This window comes from Buteo buteo, chromosome 8, assembly GCF_964188355.1.
Source record: "Buteo buteo chromosome 8, bButBut1.hap1.1, whole genome shotgun sequence".
NCBI lineage: Eukaryota > Metazoa > Chordata > Aves > Accipitriformes > Accipitridae > Buteo > Buteo buteo.
Window position 1 is genome coordinate 41,158,517 of NC_134178.1, and position 25,537 is coordinate 41,184,053.

General features: G+C 41.1%; 1 protein-coding gene across 8 annotated transcripts in view; it reads right to left on the reverse strand.

Annotated features, from left to right (window-relative positions):
- The window catches only part of ZBTB20 (zinc finger and BTB domain containing 20), a 512,829-nt gene that overhangs the window by 27,669 nt on the left and 459,623 nt on the right, over positions 1-25,537 (reverse strand). For all 8 annotated transcript variants that reach the window (XR_012651362.1, XM_075034361.1, XM_075034363.1 and 5 more), the window contains 2 exons: positions 24,608-24,795; positions 4,502-6,139 (listed from right to left, as the gene is read on the reverse strand). Coding sequence is in view for 7 of the 8 variants with exons in the window: in XM_075034361.1 (XP_074890462.1) it covers positions 4,502-6,119 (1,618 nt within the window). In the remaining variant the exon portion in view is untranslated. The remainder of the gene's footprint in view (positions 1-4,501; positions 6,140-24,607; positions 24,796-25,537) is intronic.

A 25,537-nucleotide genomic window follows, 5' to 3' on the forward strand; every position in this document is an offset into this window, starting at 1 on the left:
GAGAGAGAAAGAAAGAAAAACAGACAAAAAAAAAAAGATAATAAAATTAAACCAGCTTGGTATGACTCTTTCCAAGAAACTAATGGTAAGTCTCACAGGGGTCTTTGGAGAGGTGCTCTGGCTAAGAGAGAGTAATTCTGTTAGTAAGTGTGTTTTGATACACAACATTTTTTGCAACCAGAGGTTTCAAAATGCTTTACAAAGGGGGCTATAGGTATTCCCAATCCACGTATAGTAAAAAAGAGCTCAGGTGATTTCTTCAAGTTCATGTAGTAGGCACTGACAAAGACAGGACTAGAGTTAAAAGGTCCAGCTTCAGTGGCACAGCCTCTCCTGCCTATGCTCCTGCCTTGCTCCTCGTGCTCATTTCTAGGCAGGTCTTAGTTACGTTACTCTACCTCTCAGTGCCTCCACCTCCCTACCTGTATGCAATAAAAGCATGGACAAAGCTAGTGATTACTAGATAGCTGACCTGTAACACACTCATTTTTGTCAAATTGCTTTAAATTTCTCAGAAGAGAAATGCTAGCGATTGCCAAAGGAATCCAACACTTTAGAAGAGGTTTGCATTTGTTGCCCCTTTTTCTGGTCAAATCTCATAGCTGAAGCATGGATAAGAGTAACTGAAAAGGGAACCTCAGTACATACAATCGCCTAGGCCAGTCAGTGCCATGCAAAGGCCAACCTAACAGATAAACTTCCAGTGTAACAGACATGAAATTTAAATGATTTGATGGCCAATTAAACAAAACACCTTATCAGGTAAACCAGAGGTGATATAAAATACTTATGTTGTCTACCACATTGCGCCCAGGGCTGTTGTAGAACTGATTCTGGCAACTCATGTAAGTGAACTCTGATCATATCCAGACAAACCAGTGACTACAAGGACTGAAAAAAATATTTAGCTGACCACATACGATTGGTTTGTCCCGACTACTCTTAATTCCTCCTCATGCTCAGAGTTCTTCTGGGATACAATGCCACGGCCTCATGTTTCATGGTATCAGGCAACATTTTCATGATATGTTGCTGTATTGGTAATGTAGACAATACCCAACAGCCTGAATGCCCCATCAAAAGCTGCTATTTAATTTGTTTTCCAAATCACTTGTGGTATGTTTCAGGTGTGGTAATTCATCATACCCAAAGCTGTCAGGGAGAGAGATGGTACCATAGGTCTGTAACAATCAAAATGATTCTCTGTTTCACTGACTGAAAAATGATTTTCCTTTGGTCATTCCACAATTTCCTCTCTAGCAGAGATCCTTTCCCCCCCCCCCCCCCCGACATCCTGCTTCCTCCTTCTTACAATCTGTCTGGCAGTGTTTTAAATCCTGAAGAGTCAATCTTCAGGGACCATCACACGCCTGTGGTAATATATCATTTACCCTTTGTATAGTGAGATTACAATAGCTACTTACATTCAATTTTATGAGGAGATAATTAATATGGATTGGATGGGAAGGACCTACTTTTTTATCTCCCCTGAGTCTCTGTTTCTTTTTATTTCACAGTTTGCACATATGATGGTGACATCTGTGAATGAAATACACACGCTGCTCTTCCTTGCACCAATGATGAGTTTGTCCCTACTTGGTGAAAGACACTTGGTCAAAACACATTAAGTCCTTACTTTCCTGCTGGCTTTGCCGAACATAGTAGTGTGTTGAGTGTAGACAGGCCAATGTGCTTGACACGTGTTACGTGGAAAATGATAGTGTGTCAGTTATAATAATGTCTGATTAACTTACAAGAGACTGATTATATTTACAATGCTCATTTTTGCCTTAGGCAATATATGTCCCAGAGTTTGTAATAAGTCTGTCTCCTCTGCTCTAGACCCTGTTAAGACTATGCTATAAAAACACCCTAATTTTTGCCTGCACATGTTTCTAAGATACACTAGGTTCTGGCCTTCTAATCTTAGCTTCAAAACCTTCATGGGATTTCTTCTCTCCTAAGAATCTCAAAACTTTTTAGGTTTTCTTTTTTGTATGCAAATGTACGTGCTTCCTAAGCGAGCACTGCAGATTCTTTATTCCCACGATTCTTCATCTTTAAGTCAGAGAAAACTTTGCTCAGTGAATTAAATGTGCATGTTCCTCCTTTTGGTTCTTTATTTTATATTTGGCTGGTTTTAGGCAGCAATGTGGGACAGTTATTGAATATTAATCACAGCATGGTATGTAGGAGAAGGAAATGATGGCTTATAAGGTGCACAGACACTGCATGCATTCTAGCACTGTATTTCCACAGCATTGCATGTCTTGGAGAACAACATTGTGGGATACATTAAAGCCAGTCTGCAGGGAACATGGAAAAATATCCATCTCTAATATGTTTGTGTCCATGTGAAAGAAGAAAGGGTGGTAGGTTTCCATTCCATGGAAAGCTACATCAGGGCGTAGTTTTCAGAAGCATAAAAACTTACAGAGATTGGGAGGTCTCTAGGTTGTTGAATTCTGGTTTATGATTAGACTCCTCCATGCCTCCTCTTGTGAGCCCTCCGAACAGCAAGACTAATTCAAATATTTGCACCTTACAAATCTTTCCCTTTTTCTGTGGATCTTTTCCAGAGCCACTTTGCCTGCCTTCTTTTAACAGGGGTGAGGAAAGTCACCATGACAGTGGGAACAGCTGTCTCCTCTTGGTTTTCATAATGATCCTGTCCAGTACTAGACAAGGTAGCAGACATGCTTTCTCTGAGGCTGTACTTATAAAGGTTATTTTCAGAAGGGTTTTCTGAAGCCCTGCCCTCTGTTGGTTAAAGTGCAATTATCCTCCCAGACACTCCAGGAGCCAGTTTGTTCCTAAATGAACTCTGAAATAATTTATCTATGCAAATCTCTCCTTGCCACCATAGTTCATTATTTTAACCATTCTCAGACCCACACAAATAAAACATTAATTCATGATTGGAGATGCCTATCAATTTCCTTGGTTGCCTTTATGTGAGTAGCTAGGAATATTTTAGGTCAGGTCTTCCAATATTATTCTTTATCTGACTCCAAACACCAAACGGGGCACAGTTGAGGGTGGGGGAATTAAAGCACCTAAGCTCAATGAAGTTACTTGTGAAAAAGCCTTTCTAGCTTTTAGTACAAGAATGCAGGCAGATATATTTGACTATGTTCTGAAGGGGATATTTTTCTGAATAACACAACACTATCTACATAGTATTTTAGCTACTCATCTACAACAAAGAGATGGAGAACATAAACAGACACAAAGGGTAATCTTGGGATTCAGGATTCTTGATCCTTGCAATCATACATTTTGTACCGGTCCTGAGAAGTTGACCTTTTTGTATATGTACATGTCTGCCTTAGAAGTCTAGAGGAATTTTTCATTTAAGTGATAATTATAGGTAAATAGAAGTTAAAAGTTTACATACACACATGGAAGTGAAATCTATTGGATACAATGGGGAGGCATGACTTGCATTCCTCCCATACCTCGGGCAATTTCTCCAGGTTCTACTCCATGTATCATGAACCCAGCATTTATTTTAAGATCTGATGTTAGCAAAACCACTGCTTGGTGAGAGAAATATTTACTCTTTCTCTAAACTAGAATTTCTCTCCAACTTCAGAATGAGCCAAGGGCTAAAGCAAGCAAAATTTAGTCCCGAACCCAGGATAGCTTCTCCATGTAAGATACATATATCTCCTTGCTTTGAAGATTTGTAACTTGACAAAGCTAGAAAAGGCAGTTTCGGCTCCGTAATAAATATGGTTACCTATATCATCTCAAAAGACCATATACTAAACCAGTTGTATTTTTAAACAAAAAGGGTGCTGATGTTGTGTTCTACGTATATTATTTTAAATTTTTCCTGATTGAGCCCTATGTTTCTGTACTCACAACTAGTGAAACATCTGACTTGCCAAGAGACAGGGGATTACAGCAATCAGCTTCAGTGAAGTACAAAAAACTTCCTGAAAAAACTCCAAATTTACTCTCTTATAGGAATACGTGAGATTTAGAAAATATGTGGCAGTGTGTGTAACACCCAGGCCTGGACCTACGGCTGCAACTCCACCAGGAATGAACTTTCCCTAAACTCAGGCCCATCATCATCACTTGAGCTTAAATTCCCATAGCTGTGAAACTTACAGGGTGATGCCCTTTCTTAGTAGATACAGTTTTTCTTTAATGACTTATTACAGTTTCCTGATGCCACTTGTACTTAATGTTGCCTGGTCAGCTTGCAGGGGACAAAAAATGCTTACCATTTCCTTGGATGGGTGCAGGACATGTTTTACTCCAAGTAAAATGAACCTGTTTCTGCACCATGCACAGTTAGGCCCCTGTAAAGGACCGTTTCTGCAAGGGGTCAACTTCAACGCAGTAAGCTCAGAAAGTGTTCAGCGACACCAGCTCCCTGGATAACCTCTCCCTCCTGTTTGTGCTGGCAGGTTGGGAAACAGAATCTAAGTCCATGTTTGTCAAGGACTTTCTCTGGCTTCGTGTATAAGCCAAAGGAACGTACTCTTACCTGTGTGTACAAACATGTGCTTGACGTAGTTCTGTTTGGCGGTGAAAGTCTTGTTACAGAGAGTGCACTCGTAAGGCTTTTTTTCACCTTGCCCACCTGCTGTGCTGTGGCCCGCAGATGGGGCCAAGGGCTGTGGGGCTGGCAGCTGGGCAGTAAAGGTTGACAGGCCAGGCTGGGACACTGTCACAAACTGTGTCTGTTGGCCAGCTAAAGGCTGGGGCAGGCTGAAGAGAAAAGGCTTAGGGCCACTGCCAGCAGACTGTGTGGTGAAAAGGGCAGGCAGGTAGGTGTTGCCAGCTGTGCCAATGACCTGAGTGTTGCTGGTCAGAGTCAGTGGCATCCTCAGATTGCTGGTGAGGGTTTCTGTCTGGCGTAAGTAGATCTGTGTGGTTGGCAATGGTTGGGCAACAGTTGTGTTGACAGAAGGCTGCAAAGCCCCCTTTTCGGTGCTGTTATTGACTGTGAGCACTTTGCTGTCCATTTCAACGTCATTGCTTCTCTCTGGCGAGAAAGAGTTGGCATCTACATGCTGCTGCTGCTGCTGCTGCTGCTGCTGCTGCTGCTGCTGCTGCTGCGGCTGAGTGCCATCAGCAGGGACGTCATTTTGATCTGCTTGAGAAGGTTCTTGCTGCCCATCCCGGCCCAGACCAGCCATAAACTGCTGCTCCATGGAATCAGGCTCAGTGCCAATGGAGGAACTGACTCCCGAGTCAAAACTCTCCCCTTTGGGCTCACTCTCAGTGCCTTCTGCTTGGTCAGTGTCCTCAGTGCATTCCTCAGACTCATTGCGCTCAAGGATCTGCACCCTCTGTTGGCCATAGTAGTCATAGTCATCCTCCATCTCCTGCTTAATATGGATGTTGCCCATCAGGGTTTGAATTCGGACAGGGCGTGGTTGCTTGCGGCAGTGTGTGGTCTCTGGAGTGGTGGAGAGGTACCGCTCCATCTGTTGCGACCGTTCATGGATCCGGGTAATCCAGCTGGGGTCTTCCATGTGGTGGTCCCTGGGGAGCCCCAGGGCTGTTTCATGGTGGCTGACCACAGCTCCACTGTAAAAGGAGCGCTCCCCGCTGCCATTTTGCATGGAACAGGCATAGAGGGCTGAATAGATCCTGTCCACGCTGTGCTGCGAATGGCTCTGCAGGTAGCCAGACTCTGTGTCAGTGCTCTGCCCCGAGGTGCCTGATTCGGGTGTTCCCCTGGGTGTCTCCTGGCCTGAATCCTGAATCACCGGGTAGACCTCTCCCACATTTTGTGAGACAATCCTTGTGCACTCATCAATCACAGTCTTGATCTGCAGGATGCTGGCAGCTGTGAGTATTTGGAGGGCCTCCGACTGTGAGACCCGCAGCACCCCGCTGTACATGAAGTCAATGAGCTTTTGCACAGACTGGACTGACACCACTGAGGGGATCTCGATGTCGCTGTAGCCCAGCAGCAGCTTGTCCTGGAAGAAGGGGCTGCCAGCCGCCAGCACACAACGGTGGGCGCGTAGCATGCTCCCGTGGATGCGGACCGTCACGTCACAGAAGTGGCCACGGTTGCGCTGCTCGTTGAGGGTCTCGAGCACAGAATTGCTGAAGTTGTGAAGGTTGATGCTATGAATGCGCTCTGTCATCCCCTTGCAACTGATGTTACCTGTAGAAAAGCAGGTGACAAAAAAAAAAAAAAAAGAACAGATTGAGTCTTGTCCTCTGCAGAGCCACAGTCAGGGCACTGGTGAAGGTGATTGCCCACTGGGTAAACAAAACAGATTATACTGTAAAAATCACATACAAAGGCACTGATAAGAAGACATAATCTCTGTAAGGCTCAAAGTAAACTTTGCTACTCATTTGCAGAAGCTCAAGTCCTGAATTTTTGGACAAAAGCAGACAAAGACAGGTGTAGTTGGGCCTAAATTCCAACCACATTCCTGGGCCTTGGACTTCCTATCAGTTTATCCGGCTTTAAAAAGCCTAGAGCCAGCCAATTGTAAACACTGAGCGCATGGATTAAAGCTGGATTTTAGGCTGTTCGGATGTGGACCTATGCCAGAGAAGATCAGATTCTTACTTTAATGACCCTTTACATCAAGTTGTTAATGCAAAGAGTCTATATGAAAATGTGATTTCTACCTAGATTGGTATTTTAAGGAATTTGGATTCTGTGTTTTACAGTACAGTTACTTGTATCAAAAAAACTGGCAGTCACTTTGTAAAATCCAAATCTGGTTCAAGATTTAGGCTGTAAATGTTCCTAAAATCCCATGCACAGTTTTGTCTGGGGTTGTGGTTTAGAACATTTGCTACCCAATAGTGACAAACAGTCCTCTGTAAGAACCCAAAGCAAAAAGTTAACATGAGCTGTCCCCTTCATTTTTAGCATATCCCAAGTTCTGACTGGCACCAGAATGCCATCATATAAAAACAAATGTTCTCCTGCTGTTATTTACTTGACAGAAACTGGAAAATTACAGACATTTACTCTAAGGAAGACTTTGTCTTAGTTTGGCTAAATAGTCTAAATAGAGAACAGTTTAGAAAAGCATATAACCAGTTTGGGTACAGAGCCAACATATCCTTCAAAATTAACTTTTACAAGTGACTAAAAAGTAACTTCTTAATCTCTTGACCCACTTTTCCCTACCTACATCTTGTTTGCTTTGGTTTTAATGCATTTTCGTTTCCTTTCCTGTTCTTTACTCATTTTTCATCTATTTGGATTTTGATGGGCAGAAACTATAGTTTCACCTTTTAGCTATGAAGAACCAACTGCCCTTTGAGTGGTGAACAAATAAAACATTATTAATAATTTATTTCTCTTAGCATTTGTAGTACATGCATCACCTTGGTTCCCAGAAAAGTACGCAGAGAAAAGTAATGCAAAATCACCACTAGTATTACAAGCATTTTGTCTTGAATATTCCTACCAAAGCTACAACCCCTCTTGCCACAATTACTTGTTAATGTGTGAGAATCCAAGTGAAATTTGGTAGAGAAGCATGTGTAAATTAAACTAGCTTATTGTTACTGTCTGTTTTATCAGAAATATACAAAGCAAATAAATGGCATTGAAAGCAGTTTTGTATACATGCCTTTTAGCGCAACAATGTCCCTCTGCTCCAGCCTAAAGGGTGCTTTACATCTCACACACAGGCAGTAGAACACTACTCACTGCAATTTGCAGGAAACTGTGGCATCCTCCCTGCTCTGCTTTTTCCTTCTCATTTATCCACTTCTGACATCTCAAGCACCCTCTGTTCTGGTGGTTCAAAGAGAAACCACCTTGGATACAGGTGGTTATTTTAATTCTCTGAAGTAGCTGAATGATAAAAGGGAAGCACAAAGGTCAGGAACTGGAAATCCTGATGGGGCCAAGCTGTCTGAAGAAGTCTGATGTTAACAGATGTAAACCAGCCAGCATCAGAAGGGTGCTAATTTCCATGTGAGATTAGAGCACTGGGGGGATGATCACATAGGAGAAACAGGGAGGAAACCACTAACAGTAGTATCATGGAGGTTGTGAATTACATGTCTTGTTCATAAGCTCTGCTGGGAAACCTGAGTTTCCTCCTCTGATGAGACTGATCATAGGACTGGAAAAACTACTTTGTTCCTCTGCACCTTGGCAGATAAAATGAATTTTGTGAGTGGAACTCTGAAAAATGCATCCTCAGAACAACTCCTTTCCAGAAAGGTGTGGTATGCACCACAAGACTGGATGACTTCTTGGGAAAGTGAATTCTGCCACTTATCTACAAATCATGTACAGAAGGGAGGAAGGGCAAGGTTCATCTGTAAGTTTCAGCAGTCTATCTCAGGTTCTGGCTGTGCGAAGCAAGAGTTGTGTAGCCACAATGTATTTGGTCATTACCCAACTCGATGAAAACAGCCAGCTGGGGTTAATCAAGGCTAAAGAAAAGAGGTTTGTATGCATTTATAAGTGATGTGAATAGCTCTCCTACAGGAACTGATCTAGGATGCACCCTGAGGTGTAGGAACTGGTATGAAAGTCAATTGAGACGCTTCATAAAAGGCATGGAGTACGATTTGGTTGCTATTGGTATAACAGAGTTTTCCCTTAAAAAAAATCCTCTCCTCATTTCTTTACTTATTCAAATGAAATTGGAACATCTATCACTTCTTCAACTTAGAAAGAACTGAAATTCACTCCTTATGGATAAAACAAGAGGGGTGGGTGGAAGAGACACATTACAAATGGTAAAAAAAGCTAATACAGATTTTGAGGACGTTTCTCCTAGGCCACCCTCCTTGACATTCAACACTGAAAACCACACCTATCCAAAGTACAGGCAACCAAAGAGTCTGCAATAGTGTCAGAGATGTTACTACACAAACCACAGCAGTATAAAAGAGCAGCTTTTACAAATTCCAGAGATTGGTCTGTAGCAAAACCTGCTGTCCCATGCAGCTCCTCTCCCTCTGCAGGAAACTGTGTCCAGATCCAAGTTTTGTGGTTGTCCTTTACTGTATGCTGTTCTAAGCTGAAAGTCTAAAGGCAATGCTCCCCATAAAAGGTGGACTTGCCAATGCCAGTTTGATTCTAAAGGAAATGCCACATTCTGACAAAGACTACTAGAGCCTTGGACAAGCCAGAAAGTGTGTCAGCTTTTCACAAGACGCAGCTACACACGCGCACACTCACCTACTCGTCACTGCACAGAATGTCTGGCTCAGGAAAAAGACTGCTGTCTCAGGCTCTTCTCAGGCCTGCCACTCTTTTAAACTTGAGACAGTGGGAACCTTTCTGTGAAATTCAAGTGGTCTTTGTTAAGTGCCCCCCCCTCCCCTTTTTTGTCCAGTAAACATGATGTAGAGATCCCAATGGACTTATTCTGAGAAACTCCTGTAAAATGGTTTTGTCCCCTTTCTGTGAAGCAAGTTCTGATTGGAAGGGTATTCACAAACCATATAGGAAAGAATGGGTGTGAAAATGCAAAGGCCATTCTTACCCAGATGGGCAATGAATAGGCGTTTGCCAGTTAAAAAAAAAAAAAAAGATGAAGAAAAAAGCAGAAAAAAAGAAAAGAAAAAAAGCCCAGACAACTGCACAGATTATGCACATTTGCAATCCTCCTGGGATGCAATTTGAAGCTGGCATGGCATAAAGGTGAAACATATTACTGTGCAACTTTGAAAAAAGCTCCGTTTGCCCATATGCAAATGTACCGATTAAACTGTCAGGCTATTCACAGAAACATGCATGGAATTCATCCTCAACTAGTAAGAAGGAGCCCAACGTGGATGGGAAAGGAAAAAACTTTTGTTGTGTAATACATGACTGAGTGCTTAGATTAGCGTTTCCCTGAATCTCATCCACCCCTCCTGCTGACTTTTATGCTATGGGCATTCAAAAGAAAGTAGATTTTACCATGACAATAACAATGACAACCTCTCCAAGTACAGTACCAAAGGGGAAGGCAATGGCAGAAGGAAACAGCAGGCAGTGGACTCCTGGAAGATGCTATAGAAAACGTGGAAGTGCAGCAGTGAGGTACCTCAAGCATGGCTTGAAGGCAGTTTTCTATTTGCCAAAACTATCATACACAGACTTACATAAAGCTAGAAAGGTATGGCTTGCAAAGGTGATTTTTTTGTTTGCCAAAACCATAAAAAATTATCCCGACAAACACACGATGTAGTAGAGCTTACAAAGATGTATGGAATACCAAAGGCTGCAGGCCACACACAAATGGCTAAGTTGTACATTTAAAAATGTATTTAGTAAGGGTCTTTTTGTACAGCCACTAGATGTCCCTTTCTGCAAAGCCAATGCTTACAGCTTTAATGCTCATAACTGAATGATATCACAGAATTTGATTTTCTCTAGTGTCCTTTAAAATAACAGTATCTCAAAGCTCATTGCACAGTAATGACTACCATTTCTAGAAACACAGTGATGATGAAACCACCACAGCTACTGTAACTCAGCAGTAGCTCAGTGCATAGCCTTCACCTGAAGCAAAACTGCCTAGGACGCTGGAATCCAAGCTCTTTTTTGAAACTTACTGTGTGGTCTTTCACAGGAATAACTAGCAGAGTGAACCCCAAAGGCTCTGTCTTGCTTTCATACTTACGGGGCAATGAGAATAATCGTCTTATATCCTTCAGAATTGCTAGGCTTGCTGAGACAGATATAGGTTGAGGTTTTGCCTCAATTTTCTGCAGTAGCATTAGAAAACTGTTTGGCAACCCATCTCCCTGATACTTAGGCAAGATTAACTAGAACTAGCTTGATATTACTACTAGTTTGTCTTCCTGACAAGCCTCTCAGGCCTCACATTGAGAAGAATACACACTTTGAGAGACAGTAGAAATGTTGGAGGTGTTATATCTTGTGTAGAATACGGTATCTTTATATTCTTACCATCAAAATGGCAAGTGCCCTCCTAGGTGGGAGAACACCCTGGGCTAAGACAAAGATGTGGAAATTGGGATTGGTAGGCTTTTTTCCTGCTTCTGGAGCTGTTTCTCTGCACATCTGTAATCCAGCCACTAGTTCCTGGGAGTGCCACAAACCTAAGTAACCTGCTGCTGCTGGAGACAAGCATTATCATCTACTCCTTACTCTCTTTGTCTACCATGGGTAGTTTTGGAAATCCCTAATCCTTGGTCTCTACACCAAGTATTGGATGACCACAGCCTCCTGGCTGTATCAAAAGAATGCATTAGGTTCTTCAGACAGTAATCTCGTCTACTCCTTTTCCATGTGGAGGGAACAATTTACCTACACTATCTCTTCACAAGTTTGTCTAACATGTTTGCAAGAAACCAGCAATGGGGGGATTTCCACTCTCTCCCCAGACAGACTGTCTACTATCTTTATAGCAAGAAAGTTTTCCCAGTATTTTACTTTGAAACCAATTATTCATGCTTTCCTCTAGCAGACACAGAGAACTAATGACCACTTTCCTCTTTATAGCACTCTCTCATATATTGGAAGGTGCCTCACTTTTCTTATTTAGACCTGTCTTTTCTTGAAAACACAAACTCAGGTCTCCTAATCACCCTCACTGGTTATACGTATTCTCCTCATCGTCTTCCATCTTCTATCCAGTTTGTCCTTCTTTCACTTAAAATGCAATGCCCTAAAGTGGATAAAGTACTCTAGCTGAGTGAGGTGAATGAAACAGTTGCCTGAAACACTTCATATATGATACTTCTAAAAGGTCTTACAGAACAAATAAAACCAAGCAAACAAAGCCCTGTTATCAAAACAAAACTCTACAAATTTTCCTTAAGAAAGGCATGTCTCAACAAAGAATCCTTAATTCAGAATGAAAATCTCAACTCTTTCATAAACGTGACATTTCAGTGGAAATACAGCATTTCCATCACAACATTTGAAAGCTAATATAGCCCCACAATTTCCACAGGAAGTTTTCTCATTTCCATACATTAGTGTCTCCTGCTCCAAACTTAGCACCATAACCATGGGTGCTTTCTTCAGCTCCAGTGACCTGATTTATCCCTAGTGATGAAGTTTTATTTTCTGTTGTTCTCCAGTCAGTTACTCTAAAATAAAACTGTATTAACAGAGCAAAAATTCTTATCTAGTGTTTCCATACACAAAATTAGTCCTGCATCAGGTTCCAACTCTCTGGGACCAAATTTAGTGGAGCAACATTTTTTCCAGTCAAGGAAGTGACTTGAATTCAAATCCTGAAAACCTTGTATATCTCAGTGATGCTAGAGAGGCTGATTTAGCCAATCCTGCTCAGACTCATTCTCCTGCATATTTGGCCTGATTCTGAGCAGGGGCCTGCAAGAGGAAAAGCTTGTATGGAGTTCCAGGAACACAGAAGAACATTTGTATCCTCAGCAGGAGATCTGACCAGGAGCAGCCCTTGCTTTCTGTTGCTTTAAAGGTTTGCTGGAGTTTTCACCCAATCATCTGCTTGAACATCTTGAAAATCAGTATCTCCTTCTATAATATCTATCCAAAACAAACACCAGATGACACTACACGAATTGCCCTAACCCTACCAGATTGTTGTTAGAATCAAAATATGTAGCAGTCTACATTTAACAGGAAGTACTGTATTTTTACCAGCACAACATCTATGAATGTGTCAGTAATACAGTCTATGGAAGAAAGAATCACTGTGTTCTGAAAGCTGTCAAACTTCTCTAAATTTCATAGTCTAATAACTACATTTACTTGAAAGACAGAAATGCATGCACACACAAACACAACCTTATTCTCCAAATAGCAAACATATCAAGTAGACGGCTAATAAGAAAGAGTTTGCTTAAACTTTGTTCAGAAGACAGGCTTTTTCTGCAGACTAGAGAATGTTCAACAAATTTCCTATGGACGATTTATTCAGTTAATTGCCCTTTCCTTTTTAGCATCTACCTGTGTTCTGTATAGGTGTTCTGCACATAAATTTGCTTCTATACCCAGTGGGCATAAATCCCCAATGTCAAGCAAAAAAGCCTCTATTTCAGCCTATACGTAGTGAATCACCTTCCCATGCTTTGCCTGAAATGCTGCGGGAAGAGTCCATCAGCACTAAACCTGTTTGCTCTATGACCCACAGGCGGCAATGTCTGTGCCTCAGTTTGCTTCACATGTAGAACAAGGACAGCATCACACCCCCAATTCTGCAGAAGGACTGACTGCCTTAATTAGTCTTAACAAGTTGTTTTGCATTCCTTGGATAAAGAACACTACGGAAAGATCAAGAATTAACTCCATAGGTCTCTTCAAATTTTGTTCTCCAGGCTTCCAAAAATGAAGCTTTCCTCACACACTACTCTAGTGCCTTGATTCCTTTATACCTCTTTATGGCAAGCATCCTGCTTACAACTGTAAAACACCAGGTGAAAACTAGCTCCAGTTCATAGCAGTCTGGTGACCAAGGGCTCGTAAGTGTTACAGCACATTTGGCTATTTTTAAGTTAAAGAAATAACTCCATTTTTAGCCAGGGTATTTACTTTTCCCACTTTTGGTCCAGTTTGTATTCTTGCTATTTTAGGAACTCCAAAGATACTTCAGAGTAAAGAGGGTATACTCAAAAGCCATTTTAATTTCCAGGCACATATTTGGGGTCCAGTCCAATATACCTCTACTGTAAACACTGGCACACATATACACACTTTCTGTTTCTCTCAGTTCCTCTCTCAGCCCTTGTCTGCAGAGCCTCTGCTGCTACAGCCATGCCATCATATCCCCCTATCATAGACACAGACTACATTGATGGGGGATGCTTCACCTGCAGGTATCTACAGCACCTCCAAGCAACACGTACTACGTTAACAGAAGAACCACCGAAGCTGTCATCACAGCTGCATTAATGGGGATTTCAACAGGGTGACCATATCATTACCAGGGTGTTAATTCCTGTGCCCTGGCCACCTGCAACCTATTTACGTTAGCAAAAGATAGGATCACCAAATAGCATTTTAACGCTCTTTTTTAAAACGTAGAGGGAGAAAACTGTTTATACAACTGCCCTCTTGTAATTGGAAACAGAGAAAAAAACATGGCCACATGATGGCACCATTTCCTAGGAAGAGAAACAAGGCTGTGCTCATCCCTTCTTCAGTAGGGAACATTTTCATGTTCTGTATGAAAACTGTTTCAGCCGTGCTCGCTTGTTCCCAGAGAGCTCACGCACGATCCTGCCAAGCCCCAGCATGGCCCAACTGTTTTAATTGGCTATAAGTTTAAGTCAGTTTGGCTTTTTAAAAATCTAGGTGCATCTATTGCTAGTTTTCCTTCACAGTGCCAGGTGCCATTACTCAGAAGGCATGCTGTACTAGCAGACCTGCTGCAAAAGAACCACTGAACAGGGAAGAGGTGAGATGGTCCAGCAATGCCAGTGAAGTTACAGTGTGAACACTCCCCACTCATACAAGGAATAGGGAGATGCTTCTTGGGGAAAAAAAAAAAAAAAAAAAAAAAAAAAGCTTTTTTTGAAAATGTAGGCAAACAAGGTGATTTATTTTGCTGTTCTATAGTCCTGATTAAAAGCTTACTGCCGTCATTAAGAATACCTTCACCCGCCTTAAAGACTTTTGTTTAACTCCTATTAGTGTATTTCAGACTGAATAGCCATAAGAAAAGTGAACAGGGATTGCTTTTGGTCATCTCGCTGCAGTGGACTGTAGAAACTTATATTCTCTCTCAGCAGCATTGTTTAGGGATGAGAAGGGTCTGGAGTTGGAGTTGGGAGCTGAGTCTGGAGGAGGAATGAATTAGAAGGATAATAGGTGCAAATATATTAAAACATGTCTCCAAAAGAGACAACTGCTATTCCATGAACTCTTTCACATTTGCCCTGTATTGTTAGGTTTTCTCTCCAGGCAGAAAGATGAGGAGGAAAAGCTTATCAGTTTGAGTGTGGTTAAATTCAGTAAGCCTGAAAGCCTGTAGGCTTTGGTTAAAAGGAAAATATAGATTAAAACCTCTTAAGATAATTACCTGTTTAGAATGTTTCTGTTCAAGCTAGAATCCTCTACAGGGAGTGTTTGTAGCAATTTTTTAGGAAAAGGGTGCAGTCAGAAATAGTTGACTTTTGTGGGGGAGCTGCCGCCTGTGGAAGAGCACTGCTTATACCCTCCATGTTTCCAGAGAAAGGCCTTTCAATGTAGGAGATTTTGTTCTGGTCACAGAACTGCTGGTTGATGGGAGAAACAAGGAATGGATGAAAAACTGTAAATGCCAGTCCTCAGGGCTGGGAAAAGGATTCTTTTATCTCTTCCAGTGGCTGTGTCTCAGCCCTGAGTAGAGGAAAGCTATCACATGAAAATGCTAGATTTTATTTGGTTATGTTTTCCATTTATCTTTTTTATCTATTAGTGAAAGGCTAACTGTTAACTAGTACAATTGGGTGCTTTTGTGAGTATTTAAACTTAGCAATATCGTGAGACAGATATTCATACTGTTTTGGACTGTGGCTTCTTTATTTTGAGTTTATGGGATGAGTGTTCAGGCCTGCTTATAATTCAGATTTAAATATCAGTGGGAAACAGCACACACTCACGTCAACGACGCTGAAGGCCACAGGGAAAATTTCTGTCCTCAGTGAGACCTCTGCAATCCCTGGGAGCAGACTTATTTCCAGAATCACCTACTTAGTTTTGATAGGAAGAGAAACATATGGCAGAATGCTTTAAACTAATATATGAAGGCAATAAACAAGAACACAGCATTCATGGGTGGCTTGATATCATCAGATGGATCTGTAGCATTAAATGTACATTGTCAGTTCCAATGCTTCCCCCCCCCAGGGAAAAGGGCCTGGAATGACATGTATACACAAGCATACAGACACCAACAGGTGATACTAATACAGTGCATGAGAGTTCTTTCTCAGGTCTGCCTGCAGGCACATTCTACCCTCTACTCAGCCAAAAACATTAGAGCGAGCATCTGGGAGTTTTACTTTTTAATACAGGGAATATGCCCTGTTTTGAAACGCTGCACAGGATCAAAGCACAAAGTATTTTTGTTAAAGTTGACGTGGTTGCCCACACAGGCATGAAGCTGTGGGGAGAAGTCCCTTGCTCTGTTTTTATTTCCCCTATCCTACCCCTTTTCACACAAAAATTGCTACTTTGTGGTTTTTTCTCTATCTGTGTAACATCAATAAATTACACGTTATCACTCCTATCATCTAGTTATAAAGAGCCTTTCAAGATTTTTAATAGATCCACAATATTGCTACACTTACATTTTCACTGGTTAAGAACTCAAAAATAGCTGTTGTGAGATTACTCTTAATTTATACTACTTCTCTCTTGTGGGCTTTCAAGAAGAAGCATTTCACCACATGTCACAGATTGATACAGAGTATATATTGCGCATCCCAGCCGGGGAGAGATCCTTTCAGTGTTTAACACAACAAAGCTGGGATGAGTAGGGGTTCTAGGATTTGTTTATCCTTTTTTCATAGCCGCAGTTAATGCCTCAAGGAGCTATTTGTGCTGACAGATTAACTAGAGATCCTCAGTTCTCTTTGTATTCCAGTTCCTGAGTGGTAGATACATAAGACTAGATCTCATGTTATTTTAGCCTTGTAAATGACTCCATGGACAATGAAAACAAGTCACAGAAAACATAAATGAAAAGATGGCACAATGGCATTCCCTCTAGAAACAATAATAATTGGTGTCCTCGGGAACCCAAATACACAGTGCCAGCCAGAACACGTCCCTGTGGTCCGCCATGGACCAGACTGCAAGGCAAAAACCCTGATGCAAATGAAGGAGGTTAGTGGCACTCTTACAACCAACTTTCACCTAAGGAGTAGATCAAACACCACATTTCTTGTGGAAATACAATGATTTGCCCCCACAACATCCACTAGCGCACTTTATAAACATTAGTAGGTGGTATTAAACAGTACCTTGGTTTTATGTTTCAGGTTCTCTCCCAGTACCGTTAAGGCTTCAATTCAAAAACGTTTTGAATGAAAGAGCTCTCTTTGTTCAGCTGAGAACAATACAAGAATTGTTTTGGTTTTCTCTCATTCAAATACTGCTCTGGCCCTACCTTGTTCTGAAGTTATTGAGTGGGATCACAGCAGAAAGATTACATGGCTACTCTGCCATAGGTAAACAAGAAAAAAGAGGAGAAAGCAACTATGGAAGCTTAGATGAAAAGAGCAAAAAGCTCCAATGCTACACAGATCACAGTGGTGAAAAGGAACAGAAGGTGACCAAGTCTATTTTTACATCTGTAACTCTGGAGTTGCGTAGTTGCAACAAACCAGGCAACTAATGCACCAGTCAATATTTCTCCAAGCATGGAAGGTGTCTCCCTATAGCACACAAAGGACTAACCAAGGAAGATGTAAGCATTGAGTTAAGCAGGGTTTTAACAACACACAGTAGGACAAAAGGACATGTAGATGTAGCTGCTTTAGTTGCCCTCAAGTAAGAGTCACCTGTTAAACAGTAGAAAATCTTTTATGTTTGACTCTGCTACATGAAGTTTCCCTCTGCAGACCATATTAGGGAAATGGTACATTTGGTTTAGTCTTCTCACCCGATTAGGACAGAGGAGATGACAGCAGTAGCATGCGTGATTAAGACATGAAATAACAATGATTGGCATGATTATATTTGACATCCTTCAAGCAGATCATATAAAGTGGCAGTTTCGGTATGTGCAGTTTCAGGAGGAACAACTATTAAAAGGAAAAAAAAGAAGAGGAAGTTAGTCAGAGTGAGTCTGAAAGGAAAAGATAAGGAATTAAAATCCATAAGATCAGCAGGGAGGTGGCCTTAATAATACTCTACTAGAGTCCATATGCATATCCAAGGACAACAACAAAAAAATAAGGAAGTAGAAAATGCTACACTGGTTGAATAACAAGGTATGAGAGTTCATTAAAGCTGAAAATGTATCCTTCCAAACATGGAAATCATGCCCAAGTGACACTAATAGAACTGAGCATAAACTGTAGCAGGCTAGATGTAAAACAAAGATTAGGTAGGGTGAAGAGGAAATTTAAAGAAAAAAACCACTAAAGACATAAAGACAAATACTGTAATAAAACATTATTTAAACACATCAGACAGAGAAAGTTTACAGGGCAATGACCAGTACCTAAGAAGTGCTGTAGATTATGTGGATTGATAGATTAAGTAGGCAAGTAGTAGACTCAGTGGCTTAGCTAGACTACTGATCTATGAAAGCAGTAAAGGAATCAAAGAGGTTACAGAAACTCTGCAGTGGAACTGACATTATTGCTTTAATTTTCAGAATGAAGGATGACGGAAGAAGGTAAGGTAGCTCAGGGGGGAGAAAAGGGAAACACTGTTCTGGAGGCTGTTATTAAAAAAGAAAACACGTACAAAACCAGACAAAAAAATCCCAAACAACAAAAGAGTACTAGAACATCTTAATACATTGAACACTGATAGATAGCTGTATAGTGTTCATCAGTCACTCATTTCAGGAGTGAAGCAGTTGAAACACTCATCCAATATATAAAGGAAGGATTTACTAGAAGACTCAACTTAAAGAATGGTAATAAAAATCTATGGCGGGCAGACTCTGAAAACAGGAACAGGTAAACTCAGAAACAGACTGCAGATATCTTACTGGACAGTTACAGTATGTCTCAGTGGCTGCAGCATAACTTACAAACAGAAGTATCACAGTATTATCAACTCAGTCACCTCAAAAACTTAAGAATGGAAGCTATGGAATTGTAAAGAGCAGTTAAGACCTTTTATCCCTTTCCCTGGTACTTAAGAGAGAACAGATACACTGGGGACAGGGGACATATCTTCAATTTCTCCCCTGAAATCATGAAAGCTAGAAACTTGCACAGCTGTTTTAAACCAAAGCTGAAATTATGCATGTTATCACTGAGAGCTCTCAAAAAGGAGAGCAGTAAGAAAAGCACTGAATACCACAAGAATTGACAACCTAGCATCAAGCCAGTATCACAGGGTCATCAAATAAGAGAATCAATATTTAGGATAATTAGACAAATTTTCAAAAGCATGTATGTGTTATGTGATTTATGCATCAGCGAAACTTAGGCTCCAAAGTCACACAGTTGCTTCTGAAAACATACTCACTGCCTTCATAACTGAAGTACCATATGCTATTAGTCATTTCTCATGAGAAGAAAAGCCCGAGAGACCAACCTGACAAAACTCACTTAGTGTACTGATGAGGAATGTAGAGACCAGTTCCTATCAGCAGTACAACATTTCACACCATCAATTCTTTAGTATATTGTGACGGCTTTTTCAACAGAGGCAGGGTGAGCTCAGCTTATAGTTTTTGCACACCTGTACTTGTACTTACTTCTGTCTCTACACAATTCAAGCAACATGTATCTGCTTCTATGAAAACTCAAGTCATTCCTGGATGATATTTCTTTGATAATCTTACAAAAAGAAATATAAACCTGCAGGATACAGAAACCACTGATGACTTAAAAAGAGAAGCATTAACTAAACAAGATTTCAAATGTTCTGCAAGATGAAAGTATAATTAAATGTCGTGACATCAGTATTTGAGAACTATCGATGTCCTTGCTTTCAGTTTAGCTTGCTACAGAAAAGGCCTGTATCATTATTATTATATAATCTAAAATAGATATCTAAACATACATCATTTCTTAGATCACCAAAACCAACCTAAAAATATTCAGCATTAGCTAACACGTGCCATACATAGATTAGCAAAAATACAGATGAAATTACTATAGACATACTGCCTGCCTCTGAAAACAAGGAAGCTAGTAGAATCAGGGTCCCCCTCCACCCCTCTGAGAGTGGAGATCATTTGAAAGCTCCACAGCAGGTCCTAGGGAATCATAGCCACAAATTTCCAGAGGCAGCATGAAGACCATAAGGGCATGTAACTGTTTTCTTCCTGCCACAGAACCTCAAAAAGAAACACAGGAAAACCTAAAACATAAAGATGAGGCCAAACCACCTTCAGATCCACCTAGCCTCTCGATTAGCCCCAGGCAAATCAAACTTGTTGATTCATGGGAAAGGAATGGTGCATTCCTCTAGCTGCTCAAGAAAATGAAAACCCAGTTTCCACATCCACTCTCAATGCTCTGTGGAGTTCAGGAACCTTGTGAGGTTCCCTCTCTGTCCTTCCCCATTAAGCTGGAAGGCTATTAAGATACAAAAATCAGAACTTAGAAGGAGAAAGAAAACAGACTGCCTCAAAGTTCCCATCCTATCAAAGCTAAAAAAAGCTGGAATTGGACCAAGTGTTGAGCACGTATGGACAAAGGGTTCAGATGTAGTCCATCGCCAACAGTGTTTATAAGGTGCATTCTATTTACTACATAAAAAACTCCCTGGTCCCTTGCTAAAACATAACTTTAGAAAGTCCTCCCGCATCTCAACGTCTTGCCAATTATTGTTTCATGGATTTTTCAAAAATTATACGTGCCCCACTTCCCTTCTCAACTTTAATTCCCTACCAGAATCTCAGGTCTTCACAAGAATTCTGTGTTCTCTAAAATCATAAAAATTGCTTCAGCAGTTTTTCCAATGGTTGTCCAGCCTTCCTCTCAGTCCCATGGAAACTCTTTGCAAAGATGTTGCTTCTCCCTTGTCTGGAACAAATTCCTTCACAGATGGACCATCCAATGTCTAAGAATAACTCTTTTAACTATCAATAGAGACAAAGAGATTCAGTTGCACTGTTCCCGGGGGATTCCTTTGAGTTTGGACACATCTGTTAAGATGCATACATCAGAGCATGAATGAAGTTTTTGTCTGATTGTATCTCTGAGAACTCATGAAAGTTTCTGCCAAAATGATCTTATCTCTTGGCACTTGCAAAACATATATAGGTATAGATGCTTTCTGAAGGGTTCCTGAAGTAAGTGGCCTATACAGACCAAATCAGTTTACATACAGCCAAGTCCTAATGACTTCCTTCCCTCTCAGCAAAATCTTTACAAGCTTTACCTGAGGCAGTTCAGCCTTCAAACTAGGACCCTACCAACTTTATGCATTCTCTATCCATAAGCAAGAAAGTATGTGGAAAACTGCAAATAGCACCAATCTCATATGCTTTCCTTTGCTGCTTTTTAATCTTTCCAGAACCTGTGCCTCCATGCTTGTCCTTGTAGCTTTTTGCACAAACACCTTTCTTCTGGGTAAGCAGCTACATCTGTTTGTGACAGCTGAGTAGCTAGAGGTATAACTCATTTGGAGCTCTATCAACTCACTCTATGACTTAATTCCAAACTAATTCAAAGTGGTGCTTTTTATCTGCCAAGCCCTACATGAAAACAGTTACCTTAGGAAGCACCTCTTCCTCTAACTTTTTTCTCCAATTGCATTGCGTGATCTAGCATTTCCCAAGACTGAAAGACATGGGAACTGGACACGATGCATCCTAGGTTCTGGATTTTGCTTCAAGGATTCATCTGCACTAGAAATATATCATAATCTTCAAATCCAGAAATCTAAGACCCAGTCATACAAGGGTCAGAAGTAATGTAATTTCATTGGGAATAAGTGGCACCAGAAACAGCATGTACAATGCACTACTCCATAGAATTAAGCCCTAAATTAAGTTGTGCATCACATATGACTTCACCCACATTTTTCTGCGAAGTACTAATTTCAGTTAAGACTGGCATTCAGACTATTGCTTAGGCTTTCTTCACCTCTGCCTTTTACAGCTGAGAAGATGGCTATCATAGAGTTTTTATTTCCTATGCTTGGAAAAAAGTATTTTGATCAGAATAATTCCAAAAGCACCCTGATTTTTTAAAGTAGATTAGCTTCTTAATATTTCACATAATAAATATGTGGTGGTGTTTTCTGCCAAGCACTAGTGACTGTGCATGTAAAATGGTCAGTGAAGATTTCAACCTGATTTGAATAGGTGGCCCATAAAATCCAAGTATTTTTTCCAGATACATGAATGAGGGCTTATGGAACCATCTGTACATCAGTGCATTTTTCCAAGAATTGATATGCCCTACCACACTGACTCTTTCTGGGCATTTCTGATATTTGCAACAAAAATTCCTCTCAAACTTCCTGTCTAATCCTAGTTTTTAAGTATTTTTAAATTATTTACCATCCACTAGAAAACTCCCCACCAGAATGAAGAATGCCCTTTGAAAATGAAATATTATCTGCCCGGCTGTGGGGGTAGAGGCAGTATGGTGGTCTGGGCAAGGGAGAAGAAGCAATGCTGTAGTGTCTAGAAGGTAGAGAGGACAGGAAGTGCTGCTGGCCCAAAGAAGTAAAGGATCACCACAGGTCCAACAGTTGAGAGGAAAAAAGACGTGGCAATGTAGCTCTGAGAGGAGGGGAAGAGAAGGACAAAGGGAGGGATTCTAGGGTGAGGGGAAAGAATCAGTCCAAAGGCAGGGAAGGCAAGAGGTAAGGAGAAGGAGTTTGTAATGACAGGGAAGCCCATTTTTAAATATTGGGAGCCACAAGTATTAATCTCTTGGGTCAATGAATGTATTCCAGCACTAAGGATTGAGGCAATATTGAAAAAAACCCCTACATAACACAGGAGATAGCTACAGTAAATATGCAGTAAATATTCATCATGACTCGTTTTTAGTTTGTATGAGAAACTGGCATTGCTATTTCGCAAGGGCGTGCCAAACACTAATTACATGCATGCTGCCCTGAACAAATACAGCCTGATAAAGGTTATAGCCCATCATAAATAATGGGAGTTTTTCCGTTGGTTTCAAAGCACATGGAATCAACTAAAAGAGATCAACCCACATGACGTCTTACCATTTCTTGAATTTTTGCAGGACTCTAACTTTATTTTGGGAACTAAATTTCAACAATTCCTGAAACGGGACAATATTAATGCTGAAATTATTATTAAAGTTCTTTTCTGAAAAAAAACAAACCCAACTTCAGTGTGAAAGGAGCATCTAACCTGGGTTTGCAGTTAATTCATATTGGTATTGTGAATTTAGTAGGAATGGAAGGTGATTTGGGGACATTAAAAACTTTGGGGTCTAAAAGACTCTGTCCACAAAACAGGTAGAGCATGAAGAGCTCCAGGCTCCACCTCCCCCTACTGCCCTCTGCCAATATTCCTCACCCCTGAACTTGGCCACCTCAGAAAGCAAAAGCAGGAGCTCATTCTCCAAGTTCCCTACAATTCCTGCTGGCCTCTGTCCTAAGGTTGCTTTCATGAGTTTCCATTTGTACTGTCAAAAAACATCAGTGTGAGGTTTCAAATCCCATTTACTGATGAACTCTTTCATCTTTGTGAATGGGATAAATAGATTCTTTGTTTGAAAATAAGGATTATTTTTTCTTGTTGTTCTGCTCATTTTTTGCATCTTTTCACAAGCTTTTTGTTTTCAGAAAACATTACAAGACAAAACTGTACCCCAGTTTTAACAAAGAGCCTGGCATCTCCAATTTGAAGAGAATTCTTGTATATACTAAATTGCATGCTGCCTGCTGCCAATTGTTTCACATCTCTTTCTTCTCCCCAAATCACCAGGTGAGATTTAGGAAAGTCTCCCCAATGTTTACCAGCTCTATTAAAATCAAGATCTCTAGAAGAAGCTCATAATGAATAAAGTCAGAAGCCAACAGGAATGAATTGCAGCTAAAGTGATTTTGATAGTGATGATCCCTATAACCCGGCTGCTTCCAAGCTTGGCCCTGAGGCAGAATTTTTAAATTAAAAAAAGAAAAGGATATACATACTTTTTAATCTGATTTTTTATTGTCATGCCCTGATTTTTTTTTTTATAGGCCTTTGCAAAGTCTGGTTGGTTTCTGAGCTCTTGAAACCCGGTGTCATCATCTTTCTTTCTCCTTTTTTTCACCCTTGTAAATTTTACAACATCCTAAAACCACCGCAGAAGAGGTAAACTATATATTCTAAAACTAGTGAATGACGAGGTTCACATCACCCTGCACATTCTTGCCCAAGAGACTTCCAGGCAGGCACCACTGTGAAATGACAATGTTTTGAAGAGCTGAAAGGGAAACTCCTGACTTTCCAAAATCCAGTTTTAATCATTCCCTTCCTTATTTTTGTATTTTTTGGCAAAATGGAAAAGAACATTTTTAAAAGGCCAATTAACCCATGCTGAGTAATCTGAAAGTGAATGCACTCAAAACAAGGGCCTTAAACTGGTACAACCACACAGGTCTACAAAGATTTTCCATACTTTCTCAGTCTGATCCTCTTCACAAAACACTCCCCCCCTTTCTTTGTGGAAATCCTTTACAATCCTGGATGTCAGAGCCAGACACTTGTTTTTTCCGACTGCAATACAGCACAGGCTGAAAATCCCCCATCAGTAGATATGCTTGGGTAACGACAAGCATGTGACTACCTGGAGAGGAATAACTATAGCTCTAGTCTGAAACAGACACGCTTGAGGGGTCTTCCCTTTTTAATTCGTAAGAAGCAGCAACCTGACCCAACAACATGCTCTCAGCTTCCTCTGGCTGATTGCATTATCACAACCTTAACACAAAACACTCTGTTTCAGTGGTAATTCCCAAAGAAGGAAAAAGGTAAGCGCTGAGGCAGTCCTGCTCGTGCCATTATGGAAAGAGCATCCAACTGGAAAACCTGGTCTGCAGTAGGGAGCGTGTTTTCAAGAACCCCGGTGCAACCCAGCAGCGTGTTGGTGTACTCACAATCAGATGACCCTGTGTGTGCGTGCAGGTTTGTTGGTGAATGTGGTGAGTGGATGAGGGCCGGGCTCAGAGACGGAACAGCTTCAAGGTTCAGGCAGGGAAGGCCCGGCTTGGCGCTGCATGCACCCGTCTGAGTAATCTCATTCTCCTCAGACGCCTTCTGGTTTTCAGCTGTCTTGGGCTTCTTCCTGAAAATAAACAAAGAGACCTTTGAAGGGACTGACTGCATATTTGGGAAAAGGCATTTTTAGAATCTGTTAAAGATAACTTTCTTCGCCCCCACCATCCCCCCTCTCTCCTCTCTTTTCCCTTACAGGGAAGGAGGCAGAGAAGACTTTCCTCCATGCTTCTTGTTTGGAAACAAGCTGCTCCTTGTTTTGACTCTGATGCAATGGCCCTGAGACTGTGTTACAGCAAATAGGCCAAGCACGAAGCTCCTCATTCTGCCCCTACTGATGACATATAAAATGAAACTCGTCCCAGTGGTTTAGACAGTCAGAGCTCCATTTGACAAATATTAACCAAGGCTGTAGCGTTCTGAATGGAGTTATACAGAAATGTAATAGAATTGTCGGAAATGCAAACAAATATGCAAGTTTCCAGTTCAAAGCGAATCAGCGCAGAGACTCGTTTTGCAGGGAAAAGCACTGAAGTAATTTTGAGATGCAGAGGTCATCTAAGTAAAGCACAAAGATTTGGAGCCTGAAACAACAGGCTATAAGCACAGTGCATATGAGCTCTCAATGCCTCCCTCCATCCAGGACCTCCGAGCATTTTGTAAACACAAGGAATTAAGCCTCAGAGGAACATTAAGCAGGTAATCACCACCTTCATTTCACAGACGGAGAAACTAAGGCACGAAGAGAAGCGACGGGCTTCGAATCACGCAGCGAGCACTCTGTAGGGGGAGGCAAGCACCCACACCTCACT